General features: G+C 38.2%; 1 protein-coding gene across 7 annotated transcripts in view; it reads right to left on the bottom strand.

Moving 5' to 3' along the window:
- Window positions 1-25,761, bottom strand: part of ARHGAP29 (Rho GTPase activating protein 29) — a 79,708-nt gene that overhangs the window by 18,659 nt on the left and 35,288 nt on the right. For 6 of the 7 annotated variants that reach the window (XM_054833039.1, XM_054833043.1, XM_054833036.1 and 3 more), the window contains exons 3-5: window positions 9,753-9,896; window positions 1,803-1,899; window positions 1,364-1,436 (exon numbers count right to left, since the gene is read on the bottom strand). In XM_054833039.1, the coding sequence (XP_054689014.1) occupies window positions 1,364-1,436; window positions 1,803-1,899; window positions 9,753-9,896 (314 nt within the window). Of the gene's footprint in view, window positions 1-1,363; window positions 1,437-1,802; window positions 1,900-3,927; window positions 4,240-9,752; window positions 9,897-25,761 lie in introns of those variants that run through there. The other variant, XM_054833041.1, reaches the window with a different exon arrangement.

The raw sequence follows: 25,761 nt of genomic DNA, 5'->3' as shown, positions 1-25,761 counted from the left end.
ATTTTTCCCTTCCACATCAGAAAAAGCAAATGATACTACAAAAAGGGGTTTTTAAATATAAGCTGGTGATTTCTGGAGCATCTAGAATAGAATTCCTTCCTCATTTCGTTATATTCTGATTTCCCCTTGGTCTTCTCCCACACCCGCATTCAGAAGAATGATCCTTCAGCCAAGCATTCATTTCACAATACAATATATAGGACCATCTTCTTCCACAGGAACACATTTTTGCATTGCAAAGCTATTACAAGATTAAGATATTGGCAAATTCAGCACCTTTCTTCTGCTGGTGAACCAATTAGCTGAAATAGTACTTGTTCAAATCACCTCATTTAAGTTACATGAGATGTTGGCTTCTATGCTATTTTATTTCATACTTTTTATCGGCACCTAATCCTCTGATTCTAAGTCTGCTGGGACCAGTTTTCTGAATAGCTTCCTTCCCCTCCATGTTGTTTGTGAAGATGAGTTTTGAAGCAGCCGGAGAAGTAGAACTTCTGTGATCATCTTTCTCACACGTGCAATATCAAACATAGTGAAAATTTAAAAAGACTGCTTCTCAGCTGTAGCTGCACAGCATTGCTATGATCAAGACTGTGTGACAGAATCTATAAGCCTTAAGTACATTTCAATGAAGCCTTTAAAAAACCCCACAATCTAAAATTTTTAACCTTGCTACAACTCAGCTTGTCATACACACCAATTACTAACTGCATTTTCCTTGCATGTAACTTTTGACTTGATTTAAATTCTGCTTCTAGATACACAAAAATTCAGAGCAGAATTTGGTACTGAGCATTTTTTTTAATCTCCCCTTCAAAGTGTTTAAAGGGGAGTTTAAAACACTAATGTTTTTCTTTTACTACCTGTAAGTTGACAGTGCTATTTCAGTTCTCTCTGTGAATTGCTGTTGAAACAGCTACAGCACAAACTGGGCTCTTGAAGAAGAGGAGGTTATTTTGTAATGAATGTTAGTCTTTAAAAGCCAAAAAGAAGTCATTAAATCTTTAGCTTCTAGGTCTAAGAGGTCTATTTAACTAGTCCAGCATGCAAATCATTCCAGTATCTTATTTGTAAGTATTTAGTTATTTTCACTTAACTAATTTATGTCTCAAATATAATTACAGCAGGTTTTCATTTACACATTTGAGCCCCAGCCCCACTGAGTCATCACTAGCATTTAGAACAGAGAATACATTCAAGTATCTGAAACCTCGAATGCATTTTTTGCAGATTTTTATCTTGTTTTAACACTCAGAAGACACCAAGTGCCCTAGCCTCATGTGGCAGAGAGTTTCACTGGGAATGAAAATCTCCTTTAAAAGATTTAATTCCACACTTCAAGAAAACATGTTTAGCCTACCCGACTTCTCCGAGATACAGGAAGTCCCAATGACGAGCCATTGTCTACATCTCCCATAAGGAAGTCTGAAACACTGCCACAAAAACAAAGAATTGTGTTACTTCATTACTTTACCTAACCAACCAATTTCAGATTACAGAGAACAACAACAAAAAAAATCAGATTGTGTTTTCAATATCCTTTAAAAGTTCTGCAAACAATTTTTAGAAGTAGTCTTATATTCCCTACAATTTCTATACCATCACCATTTTCTTTGTTAAGAAAACAAAACAAACATGCAAACAAAGCAGTAAAACTGTTCTGGATGTGGCTAATTTAAATTAGTTTATCAGCTAATATTTGTCCAAAATAAAACTACAGTTTTTGTTATTGTTGTTTAGTCTTAATTTGATGCAGTCTCACTGAGCTCTTTAAAAACTTCATCTGGATTCCAACTTACATGTTTCCAAAGGTGAATGCCAATGTTTCAATGGAAGAAAATATTTCACTGAAAAGTTCTCTCTTGTTTTCTTCATTAACTTCTTTGAAGTTCACCGCTTCGGAAAAAAAATGAAAACCAAAGGATGAGAGGTGGAGTCAATCAAGCAAGTTTACTAGGCCTCAAGACAAGTTTCATACACAGTCTCCTACAGAGCATGCAACATTATACTTTGCTGAACAATTGAAAAAAACAGAGTTTTTTTAAAAAAAGACTAGTAAGAAAGTAAACCCTAAAGGAAAAATTAACACAACCCAGATGCTTCCCACAACGAAATCAGATTACTCTCTCACTTCCTATATCTTTTCCCACTTAAGCAGCAGCTTTGTGTGGGAACACGATGGTAACGTGAGGGGAAGAGAAAACCAGTCATTTACCAGCAAGAGTCAAACCACGCAGCAGCAAGCAACACCACAAAGCAGCTCACAAACGCAGTCAAATATTTGAAAAACTGTTTCTTTTCCAGGTAAAAATTTCAGAATTCAGAAGAGAAATTTGTGGAGGTGCCCCTCCCACCCCCGCAAGCATATGGGATCCTGTGTATCCAACCAGAACACAGGATTTCTGGCTTGAGTACAAACAGAAAGCTATCAAAAGGTAGTGTCCATTGCAGAATCCTTTAATTATTAGCTCCATATTCTGGGAAGAGCCCCTCAGCTTTGCCTGTTAAAAGTGGGGAAAAAACTCAGCATAACTATTGTTGTGTCAAATAGGAAAGGGAGTGTTCCTGGACAAACTAGATGGTTTAAACTGGTGATCAAAGACCAATATTTAGGCAGTCAGCACTGAGCCTTTAACATGCTTCCATGACAAACTGGAATAATGACACAAGACGAATGATTCATCCAGTCTTTTTATTAACAACTATTGGACAAGGGGTAGAAGGGAGAAAGGAGAAGACAAAAAGCACAACCGTTTTTGTCAGTTTCCAACTTCACTCCTTAATCACTGGCGATTGGGAAATTTTTTGTAGAGAAGTTGTGTACACTCCTTTAAGTCCTCTGGATGGATGTTTTCCCAATTTTACATTGCAAGAAATGACAATTCTGCACAAGTATTTATTTTTAAAAAGTTTATTTTTTTTGCAATGCAATATTCTGAATTAGCTAGATGCCCAAGTCACTTATAATCATCTGTTTCTGAGATACTGCAACGACACACATACAGCTTTTCACCCCATCCATCACTTTTCGCAAGACCTGTGACAATGGTAATTTATGTACCCTCCTTATATTTCAAGTACAAGGACAGAAATAACGGACTGCAATGACTTCTAGAAGCAGCAAAAATTAAATCATGTTAAAATGCTGCCTATTCTATATACATTTTCTTAGCAAATTAAAGTAACAGACTTTAATCTTTAAAAGTAGTCAAACTTCCTGCCAGGTGCCTAAATACTAATGGGTAACAAACAAAGAAAGTACAGTAATCTGCTCCCCTGTTAGACTTCCTTTGTGAAAGGAAAAGTTTTTAAGCAGTAAATTAACACAGTTGAATCCATTCCTTTTTATACAGCATGCCAACAGGCCTGATCAACATTTTTATAGCTATTTCTATACAAAGCTATTACGGAAAATATGCATTCTTCTCATGGGCTATTTTCACAATTACTTGCAGACCTGGAAGAATGTGTTGTAATAAGTCTACAACAAAAAAAAAAGATTGCCACATATTACAAAAATATTAACAGCCTCTGTTGCCACAGTTCACTGCTAAATTAAGGCTTCTCCTACCTCTTCATTCTTCTACATTTCATAATTACATAAAAAAATGCCTTTGGCACCTTTGTTTGAAATGAGACTCAATAAAGCTCCACAGATGAGAATTTTTTTAACAATTTCGTAAATAGCAGTGGATTTATTTTTTAAAATTCAGGTTAGTTGGAAACCTCAGTTTTCCAGAGAGAACACTGCTTATAAATCTAAACTTTGCATTCCAAATCATTAAGCAACAACAGTTACTATGAGATCTATTGATTACCAGCCACTAATGATTTGAAAAATCATTTGACTGCCAGCATGAAACGTAAACTAGTTCAAAATTAAAAGTAACTAACAAAAACTGTCTATACATTCAAAGCACTTACCACTGAAACATTCTGAGATCCTTAGCTGCAGTGTCTTCAGAGAAAGAACACTTCTTTCACTTTGCTAATGAGACATAATATAGAAAGCCGCTCCCTAAAGAAGTGCTGTCTGCTTCACTCTGCCTTCCTGTTCCAGGAAGAGTTTTGTTAAGCTTTACACTTTATGTCCCAGAGAAATCCTTTCTTTTCAGGATCCATCACAAATCAAAATAACCAATCTCAAATCTTTTGTAGGTATCACTTCTCCCAAAAAAGGGTAGTCCAAGCTCTTAGTAATTCAGTGGAATACAAGCAGCTTTCTTCTAGTTTACTACCACTGGAATGCTGATGTACTTAACATCAACTTTAAACCGTGCACGCTCTTTCCCCAGGACATCCTGACTGCACACAATAGCTACTGACAACAATGAACTACAGTAATCTTTCCGTGTCTGGAAATGACAGCTATCTATCTATAGTTCTACAGATTTCAAAGCAAGTATACAACTTAACAACGCTTTTAAGTAAGACTTCAGATGGCACCTGGTGAACTTCAAAAAAAAAAATGATATGATAGCAATACATTAAAATCCGGAATCTAGTACCTGAAATGCAAGCCTAGCTTGCATTAAAGTGGATCTACATTTCCAAAGCTAGCAAAGCTGTCTTCAAACTGAGGTGGGTTTGGTAATCTCATCAAAATGCTGCAAGACACTTCAAAATTTCAACTTTTGGGTCACGCCATCAAAAGCTTTCTGAATCAAGCACAGAACAGGCTGGGGTACCAGCAACAGCCATGGAAGTTTTGGAAGCCAGAATCCCAGAAGCTGAAGTAGCGCCTGAGGACATTTGGGTAATGCTTCTCCAACTATGAAGAAGAGGTTGTCAGCTGTCAAGGCCAAAGTGCAACCAGGGCCTTGAAGAGATCATAGACACCTCACAGCAGCTACAGCACACAACCTTCTGCAATGCTCTCTTGCTGCTTACAGTCAAATCAAGATAGCACAGCCCAGGAAACCCAGGGGACACAGCCATGCTAGAGCCTGCAGGAGTTCACTTGCTTCCTCCTTCCCCCTCCCCATAGACACGTGCAGGACTGGCCGCAGCAAAGCTTCCTTTCCAACTCTCTGCAGAGCCTGGACAAGTCTGAACTACACCAGCTTGCATAATTTACTCTTTGCAGGTCAATTTTCTCATACTTAATAGAAAGATATGGTAACACCACTATCTGTTTCCTTAGACAGGAATACATCTTCAATCCATGCTTTACTAGCTGACTTTTAAGCAGTAAGCAACTGGCTGACCTGTTGGAACTGAATACGTTTGCAACTGATTTTCTGTCCTTAAACTTCCAACAATGCTTTCACGAACCTTTCAGAACTATTTCAAAAAGAAAAAACACCACCCAAGCAAACAAATAAACCAACCAAGACTAAAAAACACTCTCTCTCCCCAAAATGAAAATTTGTCATACTTCTTGTCATTACCTCTCATCTTTAGAAACATGGTAAAAAATACGAGGGGAGGAACCTGAGTAAAGAGCAGTAGCATACAGACTGGAAAGAGGCAGAACAGTATTCTCAGTATCTCACAGCTAGAGAGGCTCAGCTGGCTGCCCAGGCCCCACTGTTCTACTTTTAGTTCTCTGTGCCATATAATTTCACCAGCCTGTACTTACTACCGAGTTTGGCAGCATCCCCAACTTTAGCTGGATGCCAACAAGACAAGTTCGATCAACTGTTTCCCACTCCCTCCTCAATAAATTTTGCTCTGAATTTACATCACAGATACACCAACAAAATTGAAATTACTTCACCTTGCTAGAGGTATTTCACTTGGATGCAGAACTATTAGGAAAAAAACATACCTAAAAAGGAAATATTTCTACAAAACAAGTGCAATTTTCAGCTTTACCAGGAATCTGCATTCATTCTAGAGATTCAGGTAAGTCAAAAGGTGCAATTTAGAGCAGAAGAACAGTACAAACTTGAATTCAGCATGGGATCAGAGAACCACATACTCTGTGGCCATCAACTATTTAAAGACATCGAGTGCGACATAACAAGGATTAGTCTGATGGTGTGCCAGACTGGGAAGTGACTTCCAGAAGTAGGAGTCTAAACAGGTTCCAGGCAAGACACTTCAGTAAGTCTCAATTCTTCCAGATCAAGTGAGGTGTCATTTAAAAGACACTCTTCACAAAGCAGTCAAATAAGTATGGATGAGTAGTAGAGTCCAAGCAAAGAGGCCCAGTGAACCACATCACATTTAAGATAACCAGAGAAATCAGGCTTCCCACGCCTCCCATTCTCCTGCAACCTCAGTCTAAAATGGTAGAAGTCTGACATTATCTGCTCTGCCAAACATCATTCTCTGTAGCAAGGTTAAGATAACATGCTATATCTAGTTTTTCCTTCAATCTGTCCAAAAGGAAAAGCAGTGGACATCCAAAGCAGAACTACAAGCACATTGATATAATTCCCACTGAAGGGCCTGAGAAATGACCGAGTCTTGAAGGAGGGGCACAAGCACTCTAATTTTTGCTAGCATTAAAAATATTCCCACTTGCAGTTAAAGGAGATGGTCTGTCTGCACAAGACATTATGTTTAAATCACAGTGCAACTTGTCATTCTTACGAGAGTACTTCACAAGCCAGAATCACTGAGAGTCCCTGCTTCCAAAGTTGTTATAATTGATTTCATTAAAAGCAAAGGCATTTGTTAAAATAACCATTTGTCCCTATATGAAGTTCTGAATACAAACTAGATTTGGAACCTTGACATAATGCAAAGATTCGAAAACATCTTTCTAAAACCTAAACCAGTTATGCTTCTTTTTCTGAAGGAGGGGGGAGGGGGAAATCACATGTAAATCCCAGCTTATATCTATGTCATACTCTCCTAAATAAACATCAGAAATTTTCCATGCCAGGTTAATCTTCTTCCTAGTCATAAATCTGACTACAGAACGCTTCCACATCTTTTTATAGTTCTGTCCTCCAGTAACAAGAAACAGATGAGTCAGATGAACTTCTTTCATAATGTCACATTAACACAGCCTGGGAAGACAGAGGAAAAAGGATACTGTTCTGTCCTACCAGCTCCTCACGTTCTTGTAGCTTCCTGTTTATTAAAAAGTTACATTACTTCTAGTGAAATAAGCACAGCTGAAAATCTGGGAAGGCATGTGTTACTGACAGGCCACTATAAGCAAACTTGAGGTCTGATACAATTCACCACAACACACTGTATTTTTACTTCAGCTTCCTCAGTTCCAGCAGCAGTACACTTCAGTTTAAATGCAAACACAGAGCAGTAGGATCCTCACACAAAAGCCAGCTGCAAAACCTGAACAGGTGCTAAAGACAAACTGCCTTCACATTTGCCACAGGTTACATGCTAGGGGGAGGTAGGCCATTTTCATGCAGCAAAGGTTTTGCTGTTCTCAGAGTAGCAGGACTGAAATACCAGTTGGAAAGAGCTGAAGCCCTGTAACTCCCTGTTTCCATCTCTAGACATGTGAGGAATACAATACGTGTCTGAGCAAACACTGATAGGCATTATTGAAGTCTTCATATGAAGTACTTGTTTATATCAAAGGCTACAAATATTGAGGCAGGACTGACAGTGTGATCAGGAGCTTCCTTTCCTCACCATTAACCTGGGAACTCCGTGAGGCCAGGTCACAGGAATGACGATTCACCACAGAGTGAATTTGCTTTAGCCAAAGAACAACTAGACATTTTACACCAGCCTCTCTGTTCTAGGTCCAGAACGTATGCTGCTTATGAGGCAGGTGAATAACTCAATGAGAAACTAGTGAGAAAGCTATGAACAGCAATTGCACGCCATAATCCTTTATTCCATCAGAAAACACTTTCCTCTATTCAAGCTGGAAGAACACACTTGTATCAGATCAGCACTGAATCAGACAATGTATGAAACACCAATGCATCTGCCTGGGGTTCAGGGTTATTGAAACTGTATGATGGAACAGTGTGCACCAAGAAGAGAAAAAGATATGTATGGCATCAAATTCAGAAGGTTGCAAGTACTCTGGAGGAATGGATTATGTAATTCAACAAAACGCTTAATTGTCCACTTCAGAAGTAGAAGGGAGAATACATAAATCTAGATCTGGAAAACTGGTTCAGCACTAGAAGTACAGAAAGTGACCTTGGACTTATCATGGACTTTAAAATCGAACACAGAAATTGACAGAAAGACCAACATAATTATGGAATCGAACAGCAATGTTACCATGTGAGACAAGGAAAGTAATTCTACTGCTTTACTCTGTAATGGTAAACTTGGACAGCATAGACAGTGATCAATTTGGGGCATTGCATATCAAGAACAACCTTGATAGACTGTGTAGTCCAGAGAGCATAGATATTATTGCAATAGTTTTTGGAAACATGATTTAATAAGGGTTGATGTAATTTGATTTACTTGCATACCTTAAGTCAGTTCTCTTAAACATTTCTTAAATTACAGAAAGAGCAGTTGAATATTGTCCCGTGTCCACTGAAATTAAGGGGGAATGGAAGATGCACATATCTTACCGTAGCACTTAAGCATGGAAATGGCTCGTCTAAGGTGGATGTAGAATGATGTGCACTAAACATTTAACCTGTTCTCATGTGTAAATATCTGACTACCATTGGACACATGCACTTAGCTCTTCCCAAGATCAACAACACAAACAACAAACTCCCAGGGATACCCTCTCCATTTCTACTGTTTGTACAATTCTCTAAGGCAAATTCAGAAGTTGCAGAGTTATAATCCTGTGACCATTTCAAATAACAGGGACAGAACTATAGGAAACTCTACATGTAGCAGGAAGAAAATGCGAAGTGGGCTGCTAGCACCTGCCAAGATCAAACTGGCAAAACTATGTATCAATAGGAAAAATCCATAAGAAGCTTGGAAGAATCCAAGATATAGGAATCAGGAAGCTAACACGTTAGCATTTTAACTGATAATCCTACTTTCCTCAATCAGCAGTGTATGTTCAGACATACTAAAATAATTAGCAAATAAGAGGAAAAACAATTAAGTTATGCATCTCTGAAGCAAGAGGTGGAGTTTTAACCCTACTCAAAGCATTCTGCATGCCACATGGAAGAAACTGTACTGGTTCCACAGTGATACACTGACCTTATTCCAGAGTAGGGAGAGCTGCAGTCAAAGACTACACAGAGGAGAAACAGCTGTAGTTTATGGGGCTGGAGCAATTGTGTGCTTCACCATTTACATTTGTCTAACATGGAGAGAACTGCAGCAGCAAACGCCAGCAATAGAAAATATTAACGTATACGTCTGCAAGGCTTTTTTTGTTGCTATTGACACCTTTCCATGCTCATGATCTGTTTGTGGAATTTATAACTGTTAGGCCATTCAGATTTGGATTGCTCATTTAGATATTTTTTCACTTCATATAAATACAACACCATCCTTACATCCATAGGGATTCATAGAATCAAGAGATTTGCCAGAAGTCTTTGCTATGTGGATAAATGCGAGGTTTATTATTCTGTGATATTATCCTATGATACACAGGTAAAGAAAAGCTAAAGATCAAAGGCTTGTGCTTTTGGAATTTGGTGTGGGTTTGCAGCTAGCTTCCTTTAAGCAGAATTTTATTACATCAATAGGCGAACAAGCTATTTAATATTACTTTTCACTTAGAGAAGGTATTTTTAAACAAGCGTTAAGATAATACTCTTAAAAAAACCCCTGTTTCTTCTGTATGTATAGAATCGTATTTATAACTGCAAGCCAGAGTCCACCAAGTCACTAATTACAATTTTCCAAGAATACAAAAGGTAGTAATTCCTTACCTTTTACTTTTGCAATAACTGTTCCTGCAGCACTTAGAATATCAACTGAGTTTAGAATCTGATGTTTATTTATCACTGCTTTTAAAACACGTAGCAACTCTCCCAGGCGCTCGTGTACTACCTGATGCAGGCCATCTTGATTTTCTGAAAAAAAGTAAAGGAGAAACTACATCAAAACTGAATTAACACCCAATCACATTACAAACCACCTTGATTGTATTCAGCTGCACTGAAGTCTAGGCCATATGGAAGCTGGGCCTGCTTAGGACAAACAAATTGTTAAAAAAAAAGAGAGTTATACTAGCATTTGCAAACACTTTACTTGCAACATTGTATGCTGTTTACACATAAATTCATTTCTCCCAAAACATCAAGTATACTTAAAAAAAAACCCCAACCAACCAAAAAGGACTCTACACCAATACCCTAAGGTTTCTGAATTAAACCATCTTTTTCTCATGTCATTTCATCAACCACCATTTTGATAATTACATATATTCAAAAAAGAGTATCAACAAAAGCAGATTTGGATTGCTCATTAGATATTTCTTCACCTGATACAAACTCAACACTATTTCTGTATATTCATAGAATTAAACAAAGATTTTGGCAAGTGTTGGCTAGCTTTTAACTGAAGTGTCAGTCAAGTCTCAAGCATCTTTAGTATATAAGCCTAGATATACAAAGGTCTGTCTGTAAGCATGTCAGTCCTGATAAAGAAGTTGAACATCTGAATTAATTTTGTGGAATTAGGACTAATCAGAAAAATTCTCAAACAAGTACACATATAGGGTGATGGTTTATACAGCATATGCCTCTTGCTGTGTGCCCCTAAACACCGCCCGCCGCCCCCCCCCCCCCCCCAGTTGAAAAAAAGAGTTCTCGTTGGATACATGGCACAGGTTTAACAGGTTTAAAACACAAGCTCTTCCGTTCTGTTACAGAAGAGGTGCTGGTACATGGAGTTAGTTTCACACGCAGTAGAGCGCTGCGTTGCAAGTTGTGGTAAAAAGCTTTCAAATTCAGGAAAGTCTAGCTTATGAAAAGAAAAAGAGGATCTAATAGAAGCTGACTCACTTCCCCACCAAGCTAAAAGGAATAGCAGTTCTGTGTTGTCTGTGGCCATGATAACAAACAGGTCAATCCAGACAATTACAGTACAGTGCAGATTGATCCGGTGTTAGAGAACAGTTTCAAAACAGCCATTTTGTTCTGGCTACAGGACATTATATTTGGGCTAGAGGCACCTAAACTTTTCTGAGGAATCAACAAAGTACAACACGACACATCAAGTACAGTATATCACTACTGTCAGGTGGGGAGGTGAGGGGACTACATACAAACACATGTGATTCTATCAAGTGCAAAAGCAAGCCTGCTGAGGACCACTGTGCTTCAGGCTTTATCCTCCTAGATGTCAAATATCAGGAGATTTTTTTTTTCCAAGTCAGACTAGCTTATACATGGTCAAAGGAAAAATCTTGACTCAGGAAGTGGACTAAGGCAAAAACTTTATCTACCATTCACCAGCACTTTGCATGTGTTTTCCTGCTGGAGGGGAGTAGGAAGCTTTATCCTTAACAGGACACACAGAAGTCTAGGGAAACCCATCTTACACAACAGTAAATTAAGAAAGCTCTATGTAATTTATTAAAGAAACATAGTTATGGCTTTATTGTCATTTACAGGTATAGATAATGTTTTTTAACTGAGGACACAAACACAGCAAAGGCAAAAAAAAGGTCAAGAGGCTGGTACTGAAAGTGGCTACGACTCAGTACATACACATACAGGAGCAGAGGTAGTTTGTGACAAACACTCGTTGATCTAAAGGCATACTACAGCTCAGAGTTTGGAACTTAATGGGGAAAGCAATCCAAGCTTGAAGCGGTCTCCACGCAAGCAGTAACAGCAGAAACTGGGACCTTGGATAAGAAATGATTTATAGGGGATATGAAAGAATATTAGCAAATCATGAAAGGCATGAAAACAGTGGGTAGAATCAATCGCTTACCAATGTCTTTCAGTTAAATACAGCACACCTCAGATGATTGAGCAGAGCAAGCAGGAGCCAGATTCAAAACAGAAAAGGGTGCTTCTTTGTGTAAGAGACCTATGGAATTTCTTGTCAGAACACAGCACTGACAAGAAGTTTACATGGAAACAAGGAGAGACAAGTTCTCCTAAGTTTCCTCAGGAGTCTCCTGGGGGTTACTAATGAGGCAATAAATGTCTTACTGGGTAAGGCCATGGGTCCAGCCAGCCTGTGCCTTACATGGCAGCGGGCAATGCTGCTTAGGAGACTAGAGAAGGCTGGGTGCTGGGGGACTGGACAAAGTGGCCACAACTGCTGCACCACAGTTGTTCCTACACACCTCAGTAACTGCTTACAGACCTGCTGTCTGAGAATTAATTTAATTCCTTTTGAACCTGCCTCCACAACTTCTTTTCACTCAACTACTCCACTCTTTAGTCTACTGAACTACTAAGCATTGTACTAAAAAAAATGTAACCTGCAACAGCTCAAGAACTCCCTTAAGCAGAAAGGGTTCACAGAGGATATGTTCAACTTCTCATTTTTACTTCTCTCTAGCTATTTGCTTTTGGCAGTCGTTAGAGCTCAGACACCAAGTTAAAAACAGCTTTAGTCTAAGCCAACATGGCCATTGCCACCTTCTAACACTTGGAGAAATTCTGTAGTTGTCAAAATGAAACCAGATAATTTTAATGGCCCCTTCAGGCTTTAATCCATCAAAGCCTCAACTGTACTCCAGCAATGCAAGACTAAGTGCTGTTGGGAGTACTGGGCAGCTCCAGGCAAAGGGGAAAAAGAAAGACAGCATAGCTGTACTGATCCCCAGAAACACAAAGTGGATCAGACAACATAGGAAATATATCTGAAAATTATAGTAATGTGTTATATTCAGGAAATAAGATATTAGATAAAGGTAATTCCAATTAGTTCATTAAGAAACATGTCTAGTCTGTAGATTTAAGTTTTGAAATACTTAAGAAGGATGTAGTCTGTGGAGGACTGTGGTGGGCTGACCCTGGCTGCACACCAGGTGCCTCCCAAAGCCACTCTATCACTGTCCATCCTCAGCTGGACAAGGGAGAGAAAATATAATGAAAGGCTCATGGGTCGAGATAAGGACAGCTAGAGGTCACTCATCCATTACTGTCACCAGCAAAACAGACTCAACTTGGGGAAATTAGCTTAATTTATTACCAATCAAGTCAGAGCAGGATAATGAGAAATAAACCCAAATCTAAAAAACACCTTCCCCCTACTCCTCCCTTCTTCCCGGGCTTATCTTTACTGCTGACTTTCTCTACCTCCTCCCCCCAAGTGGCACAGGGGAATGAGGGAATGTTGTCTCTGATGCTCCATGTCTCATGAAGGGCACAAATATTGTGGTCAACCGACTAGAGGTGGTCTGCACAAGTGCACCATTTGAACAGAACTGCATCTCTTGCCAAGCCAAGATGAAGGTGCCCCTGTCTTCTGATGCACAATGTCTACTTGTGGCTGGAGAGAAGAGTTCCTAACTGTGTGATCAGGAATACGCAGGCACACACCCCATAACCAGGTCCTTTTGGCGACATGGTGGGTAAACTTTCGGACCCCTAACAAGTAGGGGAAGAGAAACAAGGCAGGAAAGCAGCCAAACCAATCTACAGATTACTCCCAGTTTGAGAGTCCTCAGGAAGGAGTGCACCACAGGCATACAACAAACTGCATGAATTATTCCAGGGAGTTCAGCGTGACTCACAACTATGGGTTTTTCAGAGTATAAAACAGCTTCTTGAGGTTCCTTACAGGTTAGGTCAAGGCAAAAAAAAAAAAATTATACAGAAGACTAATTAAAGCATCTCTGATCCCAAAATGCAGTTTCTTAGTAGGATTTGATAATATCTTACCAGACCAACAAAGTTGGGGGGAAAAAGGCAAAATAAGTGGGAGGGGGAGGAGAGAGAGAAAAAACTTAAGGGACACAAGCCTCTTCAAGTCTGAAACAGAAGCAGCAAGCTTCAAAGGGAAATGCAAGTTGAAAACAACTGCTGAGTTGAATTACATGTTTATCATACCATCCAGGAGAACCTATCACTAAAATAATGCATTCAAGCATGAGATTAGTTATTTGTACTCTCAAAAGCAAAGGTCTGGCTACACCCAACTGAGATTTCTTTGTATTCCATCACTGTATTATTTGTTTACAAAATATCTGAAACATTGTTTCTGTACCTCGAGAAGACAAAAGGTCTGTGACAAGTAGTGCTTGGGGAGGGGTGGGAGCAGAAACCATCAGGAACAACTACACTGCATTCAGCAACTGATACTCAAACAGACACTCAACCAGAGATTTCCTGTTCAGGACAGATTTATAAACCTCAGGTAGTACAACAATCTAAATACGCCAGATTAACAGAAACACAGTTTTAATAATAAGGAGTCTGAAAATGGCTTAAGAGATCAAAACAATGGTAGAGCAAATAATGTTTAGAGTAAAAAGAATGCATGAGGAAATGTGTCTCCAACACGTTCCTGCAGCAACTCAATCTGATTTAGGCAGTCATAAAAATTAATATTTACTTTCAGTTTTTCTTCTGTCCTTTGTCTCACTCTACACATTCATTTATCTACATGAAGTCAAGCAGGAAATTCCTCCACCAATGGATGCTATATTGGGTTTAAAAAAAAAATTTAAAAAATCTTTCTCAAGCTTAATAACAAAAATTGTAATACTGTAGAAGACTAGTTAGTAATTGGGACCCAGAGGACTGCAACTGCCGGTGATCCTGCAGCACAAGGGACCTCTCTGGGCACATGAGTTCAGCTGTTTGCTTAGGTGACTACAGTTTCCTGGAATCTCCTGGAAGAATCAGTCAGCCCTTTACCCCCCAAAAGAAAAAAAAAAAAAAAAAAAAAGACAGGGCTATTAAAAACTGGAGGAAGGAAAAAAAAAAGGAAGAAAGAAAAAAGGCTTGGAGAGAGCTTCGTAACCTATCTGTGAATCTTCTTTCATTGGGGTTTGAACTGTCATTTACATTTGCTGAAAACAAGCTCTTCCAAAACGTAAAGGCAACCACAGGAAAGCATTCTCTACAGGAGAAGTGGAGAACAGGGTTAAAAAGCGTGTATTCAAAGCTGACAAACCTAATGCACAAGAATGTGGTAACAAAGCAGCTGGGAAGCCTGTCAGCGTCTGCCAAGCCATCTCAGTAGCATGCTGCTGTCGTTAGCATTCCGCTCCTCCATGGTTTGGGTCACCACATTTTATAACCACTCATCCATCTTTAATGTAAAAGCAGCGTAAGTTACCTATTTTCTAATTTTAGGTTTTTCTCTAACAGGAAGCCTTTGTTTGATAAATATTAGCCAGCAATTATAGCCTTACAGCTATGGATTCTGTTCATGCAAAACAAAATAAGATTTGCTCATCAAGCTTGTCAGTGCCAGTCACCCTCCCTGCTAAGTCTGGGCTGGTCACAATACATGCAGCCAGGAAAGGCACTGCTGTGTCAGTTGGCTGGTATACTTTTGTCTGACCTAATTTATTGTTGGCCCAAACATTTCTGAAGCTATTTATTTCAACAAATGTTTGCCAGGACAAGTTTAAATACAGACTAATATACAATTTTTTTCCCTCCATGGCCATCATATATCCTATGTTGCTGTTCAGACCCATGCAAAAGAGGCATATACCATTCTGCTTACCATTTCTCCACCTAGAACACTAACAGCAGCAAACTCTCCCTCTACTACCCTATTTCCACCAATCGTAAGAGAAGGGGAACCACTAATACACTTATTGTTTTACAGTGGCTACAAGTTTTTTTAGAATGAAGGTGGTCACACTGATGAAAAGTAAAGATATGGCATCTATCTAGATAAACCAGCTAAAAAAGTAATGCACCTGTGAAAAATTCTTGAAGTCAAATTACATATGAGACTTTCAAGTCAAATATTCTAGTTCACACCATCTAACAAGGTCCTGCTTTCCCTAAGAAGCTTTTTACAAGTAGAAAGATGCAATTATTTACTTCACGCTTTCAAGAATGTTACACACAGTGGAAGATACTATCAGTGTGGAACAATCTGCCATGCAGCCACAAGTTTATATACATAGATCAGTCTTTTGATTATGGGGGGGAACACGTAACTCATCTGACTTGTGAAAATCTTACTATAAACAAGGTAACTTGTATTTTTGCACAAATAGTTTCTCCATTTACCCTCACAAACACGACTAAATGCATTGCTTTGATAAGTGTCTACCAAGAACTAACTCACCCTGTGTATGTTACCACTACTTTAAGAATAATAAATGCAACTGGATGAGAACACTGAAATGGCAGTTGTGTACAAAGTCACAGGGCCATCCACAGCCAGTGGCAGACACTAACCACCACCCTCACTAGGTCTAGTCCCCAGTTTGAGAACTCCCTTTGTAAATTGCTGCTTGCCCTGCGATCAGCTGAGAAGCGTGTACTTCAGCTCCCCTTTTACTTCCACTGAAATACAAGAGCCTCAATTCTGGTTTGAAGTACCACTTCACATCCTCCGCACAAATCCAAATCTCTTTAGGAAGAAAGGGAGAAGCCTGACAGAACAGTCTTGCAGGGTGGCGGCGAGAACACGCATGCAAACCGGGAAGCAATTTCTCCAATATCTGTATCCAGAACTTTTTATTAAAGTTTCACCTTATGGAATGCTAACAGTCAGCTCCTCATCGCTTTTGATCTTGGAAGGATTCAGAAGAAATAAGTTTGAGTAACCAATATTTCAACCTGCAACACAAACATCCTGGCTAAAAGACTGTGAACTCTTATTTACTAATAACGTCATTTTTGGCATTAAGGTAAATTACATTGTTTCCATTATGTTACACAGAAGGATTACATGGCATCAGTAGTTATGCCATCTAGGTGGAGGGGGGAAGAAAGAAAAAGGTCAACATTGGAATGAAGCTGATCCAAAGTAAAACAACTTTAAACTAAAATCATGTTACTATCATCTTCATCAATGCCTGTATTGTGTACTAGGCAACTGTCAGCACTCAGTTCTGAACCTGATCCAGACTATGAGCATCACAGAGTAGGCAAAACAATCATACAACAATGAACTGTGTGGAAATCACCTAATTCCTACATTTGTAGTTCAGGAAATAGTCCCAGATTAACCTATCGTTTGATTTTTGCCCTCCACCTCCTATCAGCCCCATTCTAACATGGTTAGCAGCCTGTCACATTTGTCTGATTTGAGAGAAATCACTAGCACACTCACAGCAAGAACTAATCAAACACACAGTGAAAGCATGTTTTACACTTTGGTTTGACCATAGTAAAGTTGACTTATGTCACTGCTGTCTAGCCTACTCTCAAGGAAGCTTTTGTAAGGCAATAGACATACGGGCTAGACAAGATTTCCATCAATTGTACACATATAAAATGAACAAAACTTTTTTCCTTTAATGATATACAGTCTTAGCTATCATTTCTTTCTTCATTTGGCTGCATAAACATGCTGCAGATGTAAGGAATGAAACATTTTAATTCACTGCAAAATAAGAACTCAAAGAATTTCTGGAAGAATTTATCCTTGTAAAAACTTTAACAAGGCTGAAAGCTGCCAAAGTGAAGTCATCACAGTGCAACCCTGTGTTATGATGCAGAATTAAAGCTACCTACCTACCCCTATGTCAAGAAACATCGAACTTGAAGCTTTCAAAATAGCCAGTCCTAGTTTTTTTTGTTAATCAGTATCATGGCAACACTCGTTGTCATGGCATCATTAAAAGACACTACAGCAAATCTATACAGTCTTTGGCAACATGTGCTCTAGCACCCACCACACCCAATGTTTTACATTGCAACAACAGTGACAATTTATGGAAAACAAACAGTTAAGCAATTATTTCAATGAAGAAAATCTAAGGACATGTGAAGTTTAATTAGGAAGAAGGAAAAGAAAGGTATAAATGGTATAAATACAGTAACCCAAACCCCCACATCTGACATAAAAGCATTAAAGTTTGGAAAGGTTTTTTGAGAAGAATAATATACAGATCCAATACAATAAGAATACATAGAAATTTCCTGCAAATAGCTTATTTAATACAGTATATTGAAAGTAGCAACACTTGATTTCATTTATTATATGCAAATAATGTTTTTATAATACAAGAAAGGATTTAACATTTGGCAAGTTAGTTGCCTATTTGCTGCCAAACTACTAAATTTGATCTTAAAATTAGGTTGTACAGATTTAGGTTAAAATTCAAAAGCACCTGGTATTTACAGTTTTTTTGATACTTTAAGAGAAGTTCTCTCAACTTTTTGAAATAAACAGAGTGAAAGCACAGGCTTGCAGATTTTGCAGAAAAATTGCTCTTGGATAAAACACAAAACTATCCCTGTTAGTCCAGCCCTCCAGGTAAGATTTCTAGCATGATGAGCATTTGTTGTGTTCCACAAATACCCAAACAGCCCTTTCAGATTTGTCATTTGCTATCAGGGATAGGCCAAAATACATCAGTCTATCCATTTAGACTCAACTGTTAACAATACTGACTAGCCTCTGATGTGACCTTAAGCTGTGGTGGGTTTTGTTTGTTTGTTTTTAAACTGGGCTAATATTCCTACCCCATTTTAATTACAGAGCAATTCTGTACTTCTGAAAAGTTAAGGCTCATGTAAGAAGTTCTTATTGCCTACGTAAATAGGGCAAACCAAGACTAGATTCATTTTCAGAAATTAAAGGAAAGTTATAAAAGTCAAGGTGTCTTAAAAAAATCTTTTTGAAAAGTCAAGAAAATAGATGTGTACATGCAAAATACACCAGAATAATCAAAATCTTATAATTCTGCCCACACCGAAACTAGTTAAATATTCTCATTATGTTTGTTTGCCAACTGACATCAGCAGAACAGTTGTTACTTCACATTCATTTCACATTTAAATTCATAGATGAACTCCCCATTTGTACATGTGGGGAAGCCTTTCAGAAAAAAACCACCACAATGCAGCTTTTCAGTAATCTATTTCAATATACTGACCGCTACATTCCTTCAACTTTTGTATTCTACTAGCCTTGAGATTCCAGTCAACTAACCTAGATGTGTTCAGCCATGCAGTTTAATCTTTAGAATACATTAATCTTTTATTAACCCAAAATTTAAAGACTAGAAACCAGTAATGAGAATTGCTGCAGTTTCCTTATTTACCTGTTTCTGAAAAATGACAGTGAACACACTACATGGCCATTTTAGCCACTGTTCATATCATTTCCCCGAAGTCTTCCAGGAGTTTAAGAATAAAGCTAGGTGAAGATAATGCTTCATCACTTTCAGAACACATTTTAAGTTAGAATTTTAAATTGTCAAGTGGATGTAAGGCTACATTCTTTATGATGAATACATTTGCAATAAGCCTGATCAGTCGCATTTCACCTGAAAGTCACCTCCATCAGGATTAGGGACTATACTTTTAGTAGCATGCTACCTACTTCTTACTCAAGAGCATTTCACAACTTAGTAAAGTAGTCCCTGCACTGAACAGCACTGGAAAGCACTGTTAAAATAAAATGAGAGAACTTTTATGCTTTAAGCAACTATTTTCCTTGCATATTGGTACAAGTTTTGAAAACATAAGAAATAATACTCAAGTTTCACAGCACAAATTTCTAAAAGAGGAACAAGTTGGAAAGGGAAAGACTATCCCCAGAAAGTTGATCTTACCATATCAAAGTGCACACAGGAGGGCTAGTATGAAAGTTTTGGTTTATTCATACAAAAGAAAATAAATTTAACCTTTGCCAACCCACGTCAAGACATTATCAAAAAAATACTTAACCTTTAACTCATTTTACTTTTAGTCTAAAATACTATCTGTTCTACATGGCTGCTCCTTCCACTTTTAGCCTAAGTCACTGAGCAAAGCTATTTCATTGCTGCCAGCCCACCTAGTTTTCAAAAGACCACACAAAGCCAGGATTACAAGATTATATGGTGTTTAACAAGAGGTGCATTAGTTTGTGCATTTCTTTTAAAGGATCTTTTAAACACAATTATGGACTTCTACAGGATGTGATAGTGTTCGATTTCTGGTTTGGTGATTAAAAGAAAAAAGTTATGAAAAATCAACTCAAATTTTAAGTGGGATTCAAATTACTAAAGCAGCCACCAGTACCATTAGCTGCCTAGAAAACTGGTGAACAAAACCGACTGATTATTTTAAGTTCCAGCATTGAAGACCTGCTGAAACAATCATCCACGAGAGTAAAGCCTATGTAATTTGTACAGGTGACACAGAGCTATGAGCCATTTGAATGCTCAAGAGGAAATACTTTCAAAATCTTCCCACTTCCTAGATTGAGGAACAGTCAATCCCCTCTGCAATACAATGTTTTGGTATCAGATATTTCACACCAAAACATCTTTGACAATTTCATATGAAGAGAAAACACTAGAACACTGTCATTATAAGCAGTAACTGATGTCATGCTGGCACTTGCATGTCTCAAAAGACAACAGTGACTGCACAGCTCACTACGCATTTCTAATTGAGTAGTATTTCTTCACAAATACCTTGCAATAGAAAAGTGAAAAAACAAAACCACAGAACCTGTTTTCTTTATGGTTCTGGATTTACACAGCTGTTTCCCCTCTAGTACCACTGAAGTTGTCATTACAGCTAGTCAATGCTAAATTAAAAACAAAAAACCCAAACAACTAAAGGATGTGCAGGCCAGTAAAAGCTACAGAATATGAAAATTATAATAGAAACTGTCAGAACTTGGAACTATATACAATGAATGAATGAAAAAAATCCCCACAAAAAAACCCAAAACAAAAATGCAAATTAACTTAAGCATTCTGCTACTAAAGAATCCATTCATATTACTATCAACACTAAAGCAGCAATAGGAATTTGTGAACATTGAGTAGTCTTTAAGCTAATGCTTCAGGAATTCCCTGTCCATAACTATTTCAGCAACATCTGATCTTACAAATAGAGCTAAGAATATGCTGTAGTCCAAGAGCAGAACATCAACTGAGATGTTTAATTTGTTCACAGAACAGAGCCCTAAAACAATCACACCTGCATGAACTGGGGAAAAAAAATTAAAAAAAAAATCAATACAATGCTCAGAGAAGAGCACCCTTTGGAAATCCTGTGCTACAAAACTGCAATTTGCCTCAAAATCCTAAAGATGTCACAACCTCTTGTTGAAAAGGGATGGGGTGAGAGAGGGGACACACTTGTGCTTTAACTGCACCGTCCAATATACTTCCTGCAAATTGACCTACAATCCTGCAATTCAAAGACAACATTATTTTCAATGTATCCTAGCTAAAACTTCCTCACCAGGCCTTCCACATCTCACAGATCCCTAAAACTAGAGAAGGATTAAGACGTTACACGAGTTAGAAGAAACACTTTATTCTTTCCAAAAGAAGAGCCCCTCTTTCCCTTCAGCATTCACAGTATGCAGAGCAAGATACATAACACCACAGTCATTCTATGTCCCATAGATAAGTAGCACTAACAGAACTTGTGGGCCCTGAACCCAAGTTAAACGCAGCACAGAGAATCAATCCATTTGAAATAGGGAACATGCTATATTATTGCAATAGCTTTTTGGAACTGCTTATGTCATCAGAATTTGAACCTTAAGCTTTGGTATTCCTCCCATACATTCTCCAAAACCTATTTACACTAAAAAATAAAAAAGTCTGTATGTTATTTCACATAACATAAAGTGAAAGACCAGAGTCCCAGCATTCATTCTCTTTATCATCATTCTAGACCAACACAACCAGAGCCATTTTAAACGCCGCTCCAGAAGCAAAAGGACTATGTAACTGAGTGCCCTAACCCCAGAAATAAGTCTTGCAAGTCCCTTTAAAAGCTTTTCACTGCTCCTTGCATTAGATTTATTTTCATTGCCATTTGAAATTTAAAAAATAAAGAGGCTTTCATTGTCACTTCAGATTTAAGCAATAACTGGACTTGCTCAAATACCTGAAGCAGTTTAGTCATGACACAGTATACAGCTCTGAAGAGTTTGATAAACCAACCTTTGTCCTAAGTTGACAGTCTCCAAAATAGAGAAAACCAAAACTGGCAAATAAGAATTCCTAAATGTTTTTAAAAATTAGCCCAAGAAAGTATCTTCAAACAGTAAACAAAGGAAAAAACCAGTAAAAAGGAGAAATCCTTTGTTCTGCTAAATTAGTATCTACAAAAGAAATCCTCAAGGCCTATGTTTTTCAGTTACACTATTCTGTAATGAATGTCATTAAGATGAAAGTTCAACCCAAATATAACTATTTTCTATAGCCTTACATGAGTCACCTCAATCTTCTATAAAAGGGCATTTTAGAGAGACAGAGAAATGAGTCCTCATAAAATCCCTACTTTCCTTAAAAAAGGGAAACAGCTACCTACGAAGATCAAGGTCCAGGCTCTGTACCAAATCTCTTACCCTGCCATGTAGTTCTAACTCTGCTCCATTGACAAGACATTAGACCTAACATAACCAAACCACTGCAACTGCCAAATTACATCAACAATTGCTTGGAATTAACAAACAAGTCAGCCTCAGTTCTGTGACTTAGCTACACAAGTAGGAAGAACAAACATTCTAATGAAACCGGTGGAAAAGGAATGATTTAGTCTATGAAATCTTCATGAAGTCAGGATCATTAAGATGACAGTCACAACTCATAACTCTATGCTGTCAGGCATACAAAAATTGCTTGTATTGATGCTCTTGTTTTATGTTGCAACTTTGATAAATTGATGCATCAGAAAATGAGAAAGTGGAATATTTTTGTGAATAAACTATAATACATTTTGCCAAGAGTAGGAAACTAATTTAGGGCAAAGTTTTTTTGTTTTTAAACACAAAAGCTTCTACATGTACACAGGAATTACTGTTAAGAACACAAGACTTCACACTGGATATGGATCAAATCTTATTTTTCAGGTGTTGGGGCAGCGCTCTTCAAGAGATACAAGTTTTTGTGTCCAAGTGTTCCCCTGTTTAAGCTGCAAACTATATTAGAAGAATTTTCATTGTTGAGAGGCCTAACTTTACATTTACATTCAAAAAATCTGACTATTCATCCTCTTCCTCACCATTCACCTTCTGTCTTGCTAATGCTGTAATTTCAGTTTCAGGGAAGGTAATTCTAATTAACAAACTAGCTAAGGCTCTCTAAATGTTTTGAGATTCTTTTGCACATCAGAAATGCAAAAAGGAGGAAGAATGGAGTTTTGCCATGTATTACATTTTTCGCACTTTAAAAGCAAAATGAAAACAGAAAATGCCTGTGCTCTCTTATAAGTAGTTCAGAGTTTTCTTAAAGAGAGATATGCTAATTAAGTGAAGAAAAATATCTGGACTGCACATAAGGGTTGATTTTACGTTTTAAACATTCACAGGCCTTCTTCAAGACACACACTCCCCTCCTGACTGCTGATCTTAGACACTATAGCAACAAGTGAACATTTGTTCTGAAGGAATGCGGAGTATGCAGCTGGGGGAGGGGGAGTACTATCAGCCACAAACTTATCTGCTGGTCCACTAAGTTATTATTTAACTTCAATCTTCCCTAAAAGTGAAGAAACAGCGTTTACTACCCAACCTTAGCAACCTGCATTTAACAGGCAGCTTACACTTTGACTATGAAGAACACAGCTTTGCTTGAACTGAACTTCAAGAGGAGGTTGCTGGGTTTTTTCCTCTGCATGTTCAGAGTACCGCAAACAGCAGAAATGTTCCATGACTGCCGATTAATTAACCAGTGCTCTAATATTGCAAACCTGCAAAGCAAAAGAAAGTGTCCAGCTCCTCTGGCTCTGGTCAGAGTGTCTCAAAGTCCAAGGCTCCCTGACAAAAGCCTGCAAGATGGCAGACTCATAGAAAACAAGAAGCTTGGGCAAAACAGGTTGTGGAATGCTCTGGAGCAAGATGGAAAGAAAGGTGGAAAGTTCTCTCTCCCGGCTTAAGTGTAACATTCCTGAGGAAAAGCATGGTCAAACTTCTCCTTTCTTTGCAGAACTTCTCAGGTTTGAGCAATCTGGCACCGGCCAGGAACAGCACTCGCAGCCAGGGATCTCAGTGTCTTCTGCTCAGAGAGACCAGGAAGAAAGGACAGAGTGAAAGGAAGGGGAAGCATGGGAAAATGGCCAGGAGGTCTCTGGCTTGCTGTGGTCCTAAGACAAACAGTTTACGTGCCTGTTTTTGTTTTGGTTCCCCCCTCCCCCTGAGTTTTGCCATAAAAAGTATCAGAAGCTGTTAAAAAAACCACAACTGCTATTGGCTTTGGGTTCTTAGCAATAATTTTACTTGTTAAAAAATATAAGGAAGTATTTACTTTGTTCTTATTGTTGTTTACATCCTTTACATCTTAGCTTGAAAAACTATTTCACATTTGTCAAAGAACAGTTTCAATTTCAGATTGACAGAACTAATATTTGTAAGTAACTACTACCTGGAGATACGTGAAAGGGTGTACTAAGGATTTCCAGGTCAGAAAGGCTGGAAGCGTGTATGACTTTGCATATAAGAAGTAGGTTTTAGGAAGACAAGTTTAAAAGATGACTGACAAATTCAAATATGCCAAAAGCTCAGAGCTAAGAAGGCTGATTAATTTGCCATCTACAAAGGACACTTTCTGCTTGCTGTTCTTTCCACCTCCCTATCCCCCCTTCATATATGCCTGTCAAAACTTAGCATTCAATAGAGGAGACAAAAAAGTTGGTTCAGGATTTAGCAGTATGCTGTAATGCCAGGAGTGCATGCCATGCCAACTCTGCCTCGACTCTCACAGCCTTGTTCCATTTTAACCTCTGGGCACTCGTTCCTTTGCCAGCCGCCTTTTCCCTCTTTTGCTGGTACTCAGCACAACCTTACAGTCAGCTCATGGAACTGGCTGAAAACTAGTTCCTTTCTTCCTAGGACTAGTTTTCAGGCAGCTCTGCCCCCAGAACCAGCTTGCTATAGAGTCACCAGAGAACTACTGCCAGTGCCAGGAAGAAGTGGTGAGATCACAGCAGCTCACACTTAAATTTCTTCTCTAAGCTGCTGTGGAAACACACTATTAGCATGGTTTAAACCAGAGCCTTAATAACAAGCTTTATAATAGGAAAACAACAATTTTAGATGGATCTTGAAGATTTTCAACATTTACAGAATTGTACCATGAATTCAGCTGTTGGTGGAGAAGAAAAACATGTAATTTCTGCAGGAGCATCTTCAGAAGTTACTCCTTCGAGCTGCCTTACACCTGCCTCAGTTTGGTTTAGTCCTGGCTTCCCTGCTACAGTGGCTCATGAGGTTGCTGCTGCCAACTCTGCTATGGGAACAGTAACATCCAAAGCAGCAAATACAAATTGTCAGAATTCACCTCTTAACACCTTATTTGGTTCAGCAAACAATATTATTATAGGCTAATACATTTAAAACATGCAGTTAGTTCCTTGTGGACCAAGTTTGAGTAGAACTACAAAATAAAAAAAGAGGTCTAAGTTTAGTAAGTTATAGAATTATTCTTCAGATATTATAACACTTCGGTAGATCCTGGAAGTGATTAACATTAAAATTCCACTTCAGACTATTTGCCAACATCTTCAAATGTTGTTATTTCTGTAATAGGATTTATTATCTACTAGACAGTTTGTTTTCCCCTTTTTTGTGCTACATGGAATAAAATAAAGTGTGCGCTACACCTTACATGAATTCCTCTGCTTTTTCCCAAGGATTCTTGAAGGTCATTTAATCAATTCACAAGCAGATTGTTTATGCATTTGATAATCACTATATTCTCACAGTCTCCAAAAGTTAGCTACCCTGACAGCATTTTACTTTCCCTTCTCCCATAAAGGTTTTTTATTTATGACACAAAATAGTATCAAACAGAAAATCAGCACCATCTTCCACAAAAATTTTAAAGAACTCAGTCCAACTTCTCTCACAACAAAAAACCCTCAAACATTC

The sequence above is a fragment of the Grus americana genome, chromosome 8, assembly GCF_028858705.1.
Source record: "Grus americana isolate bGruAme1 chromosome 8, bGruAme1.mat, whole genome shotgun sequence".
In the NCBI taxonomy this organism is placed as follows: Eukaryota; Metazoa; Chordata; class Aves; order Gruiformes; family Gruidae; genus Grus; species Grus americana.
The sequence above is the reverse complement of the archived record's forward strand: the minus strand, read 5'-3'. Positions and strand labels throughout refer to the sequence as shown.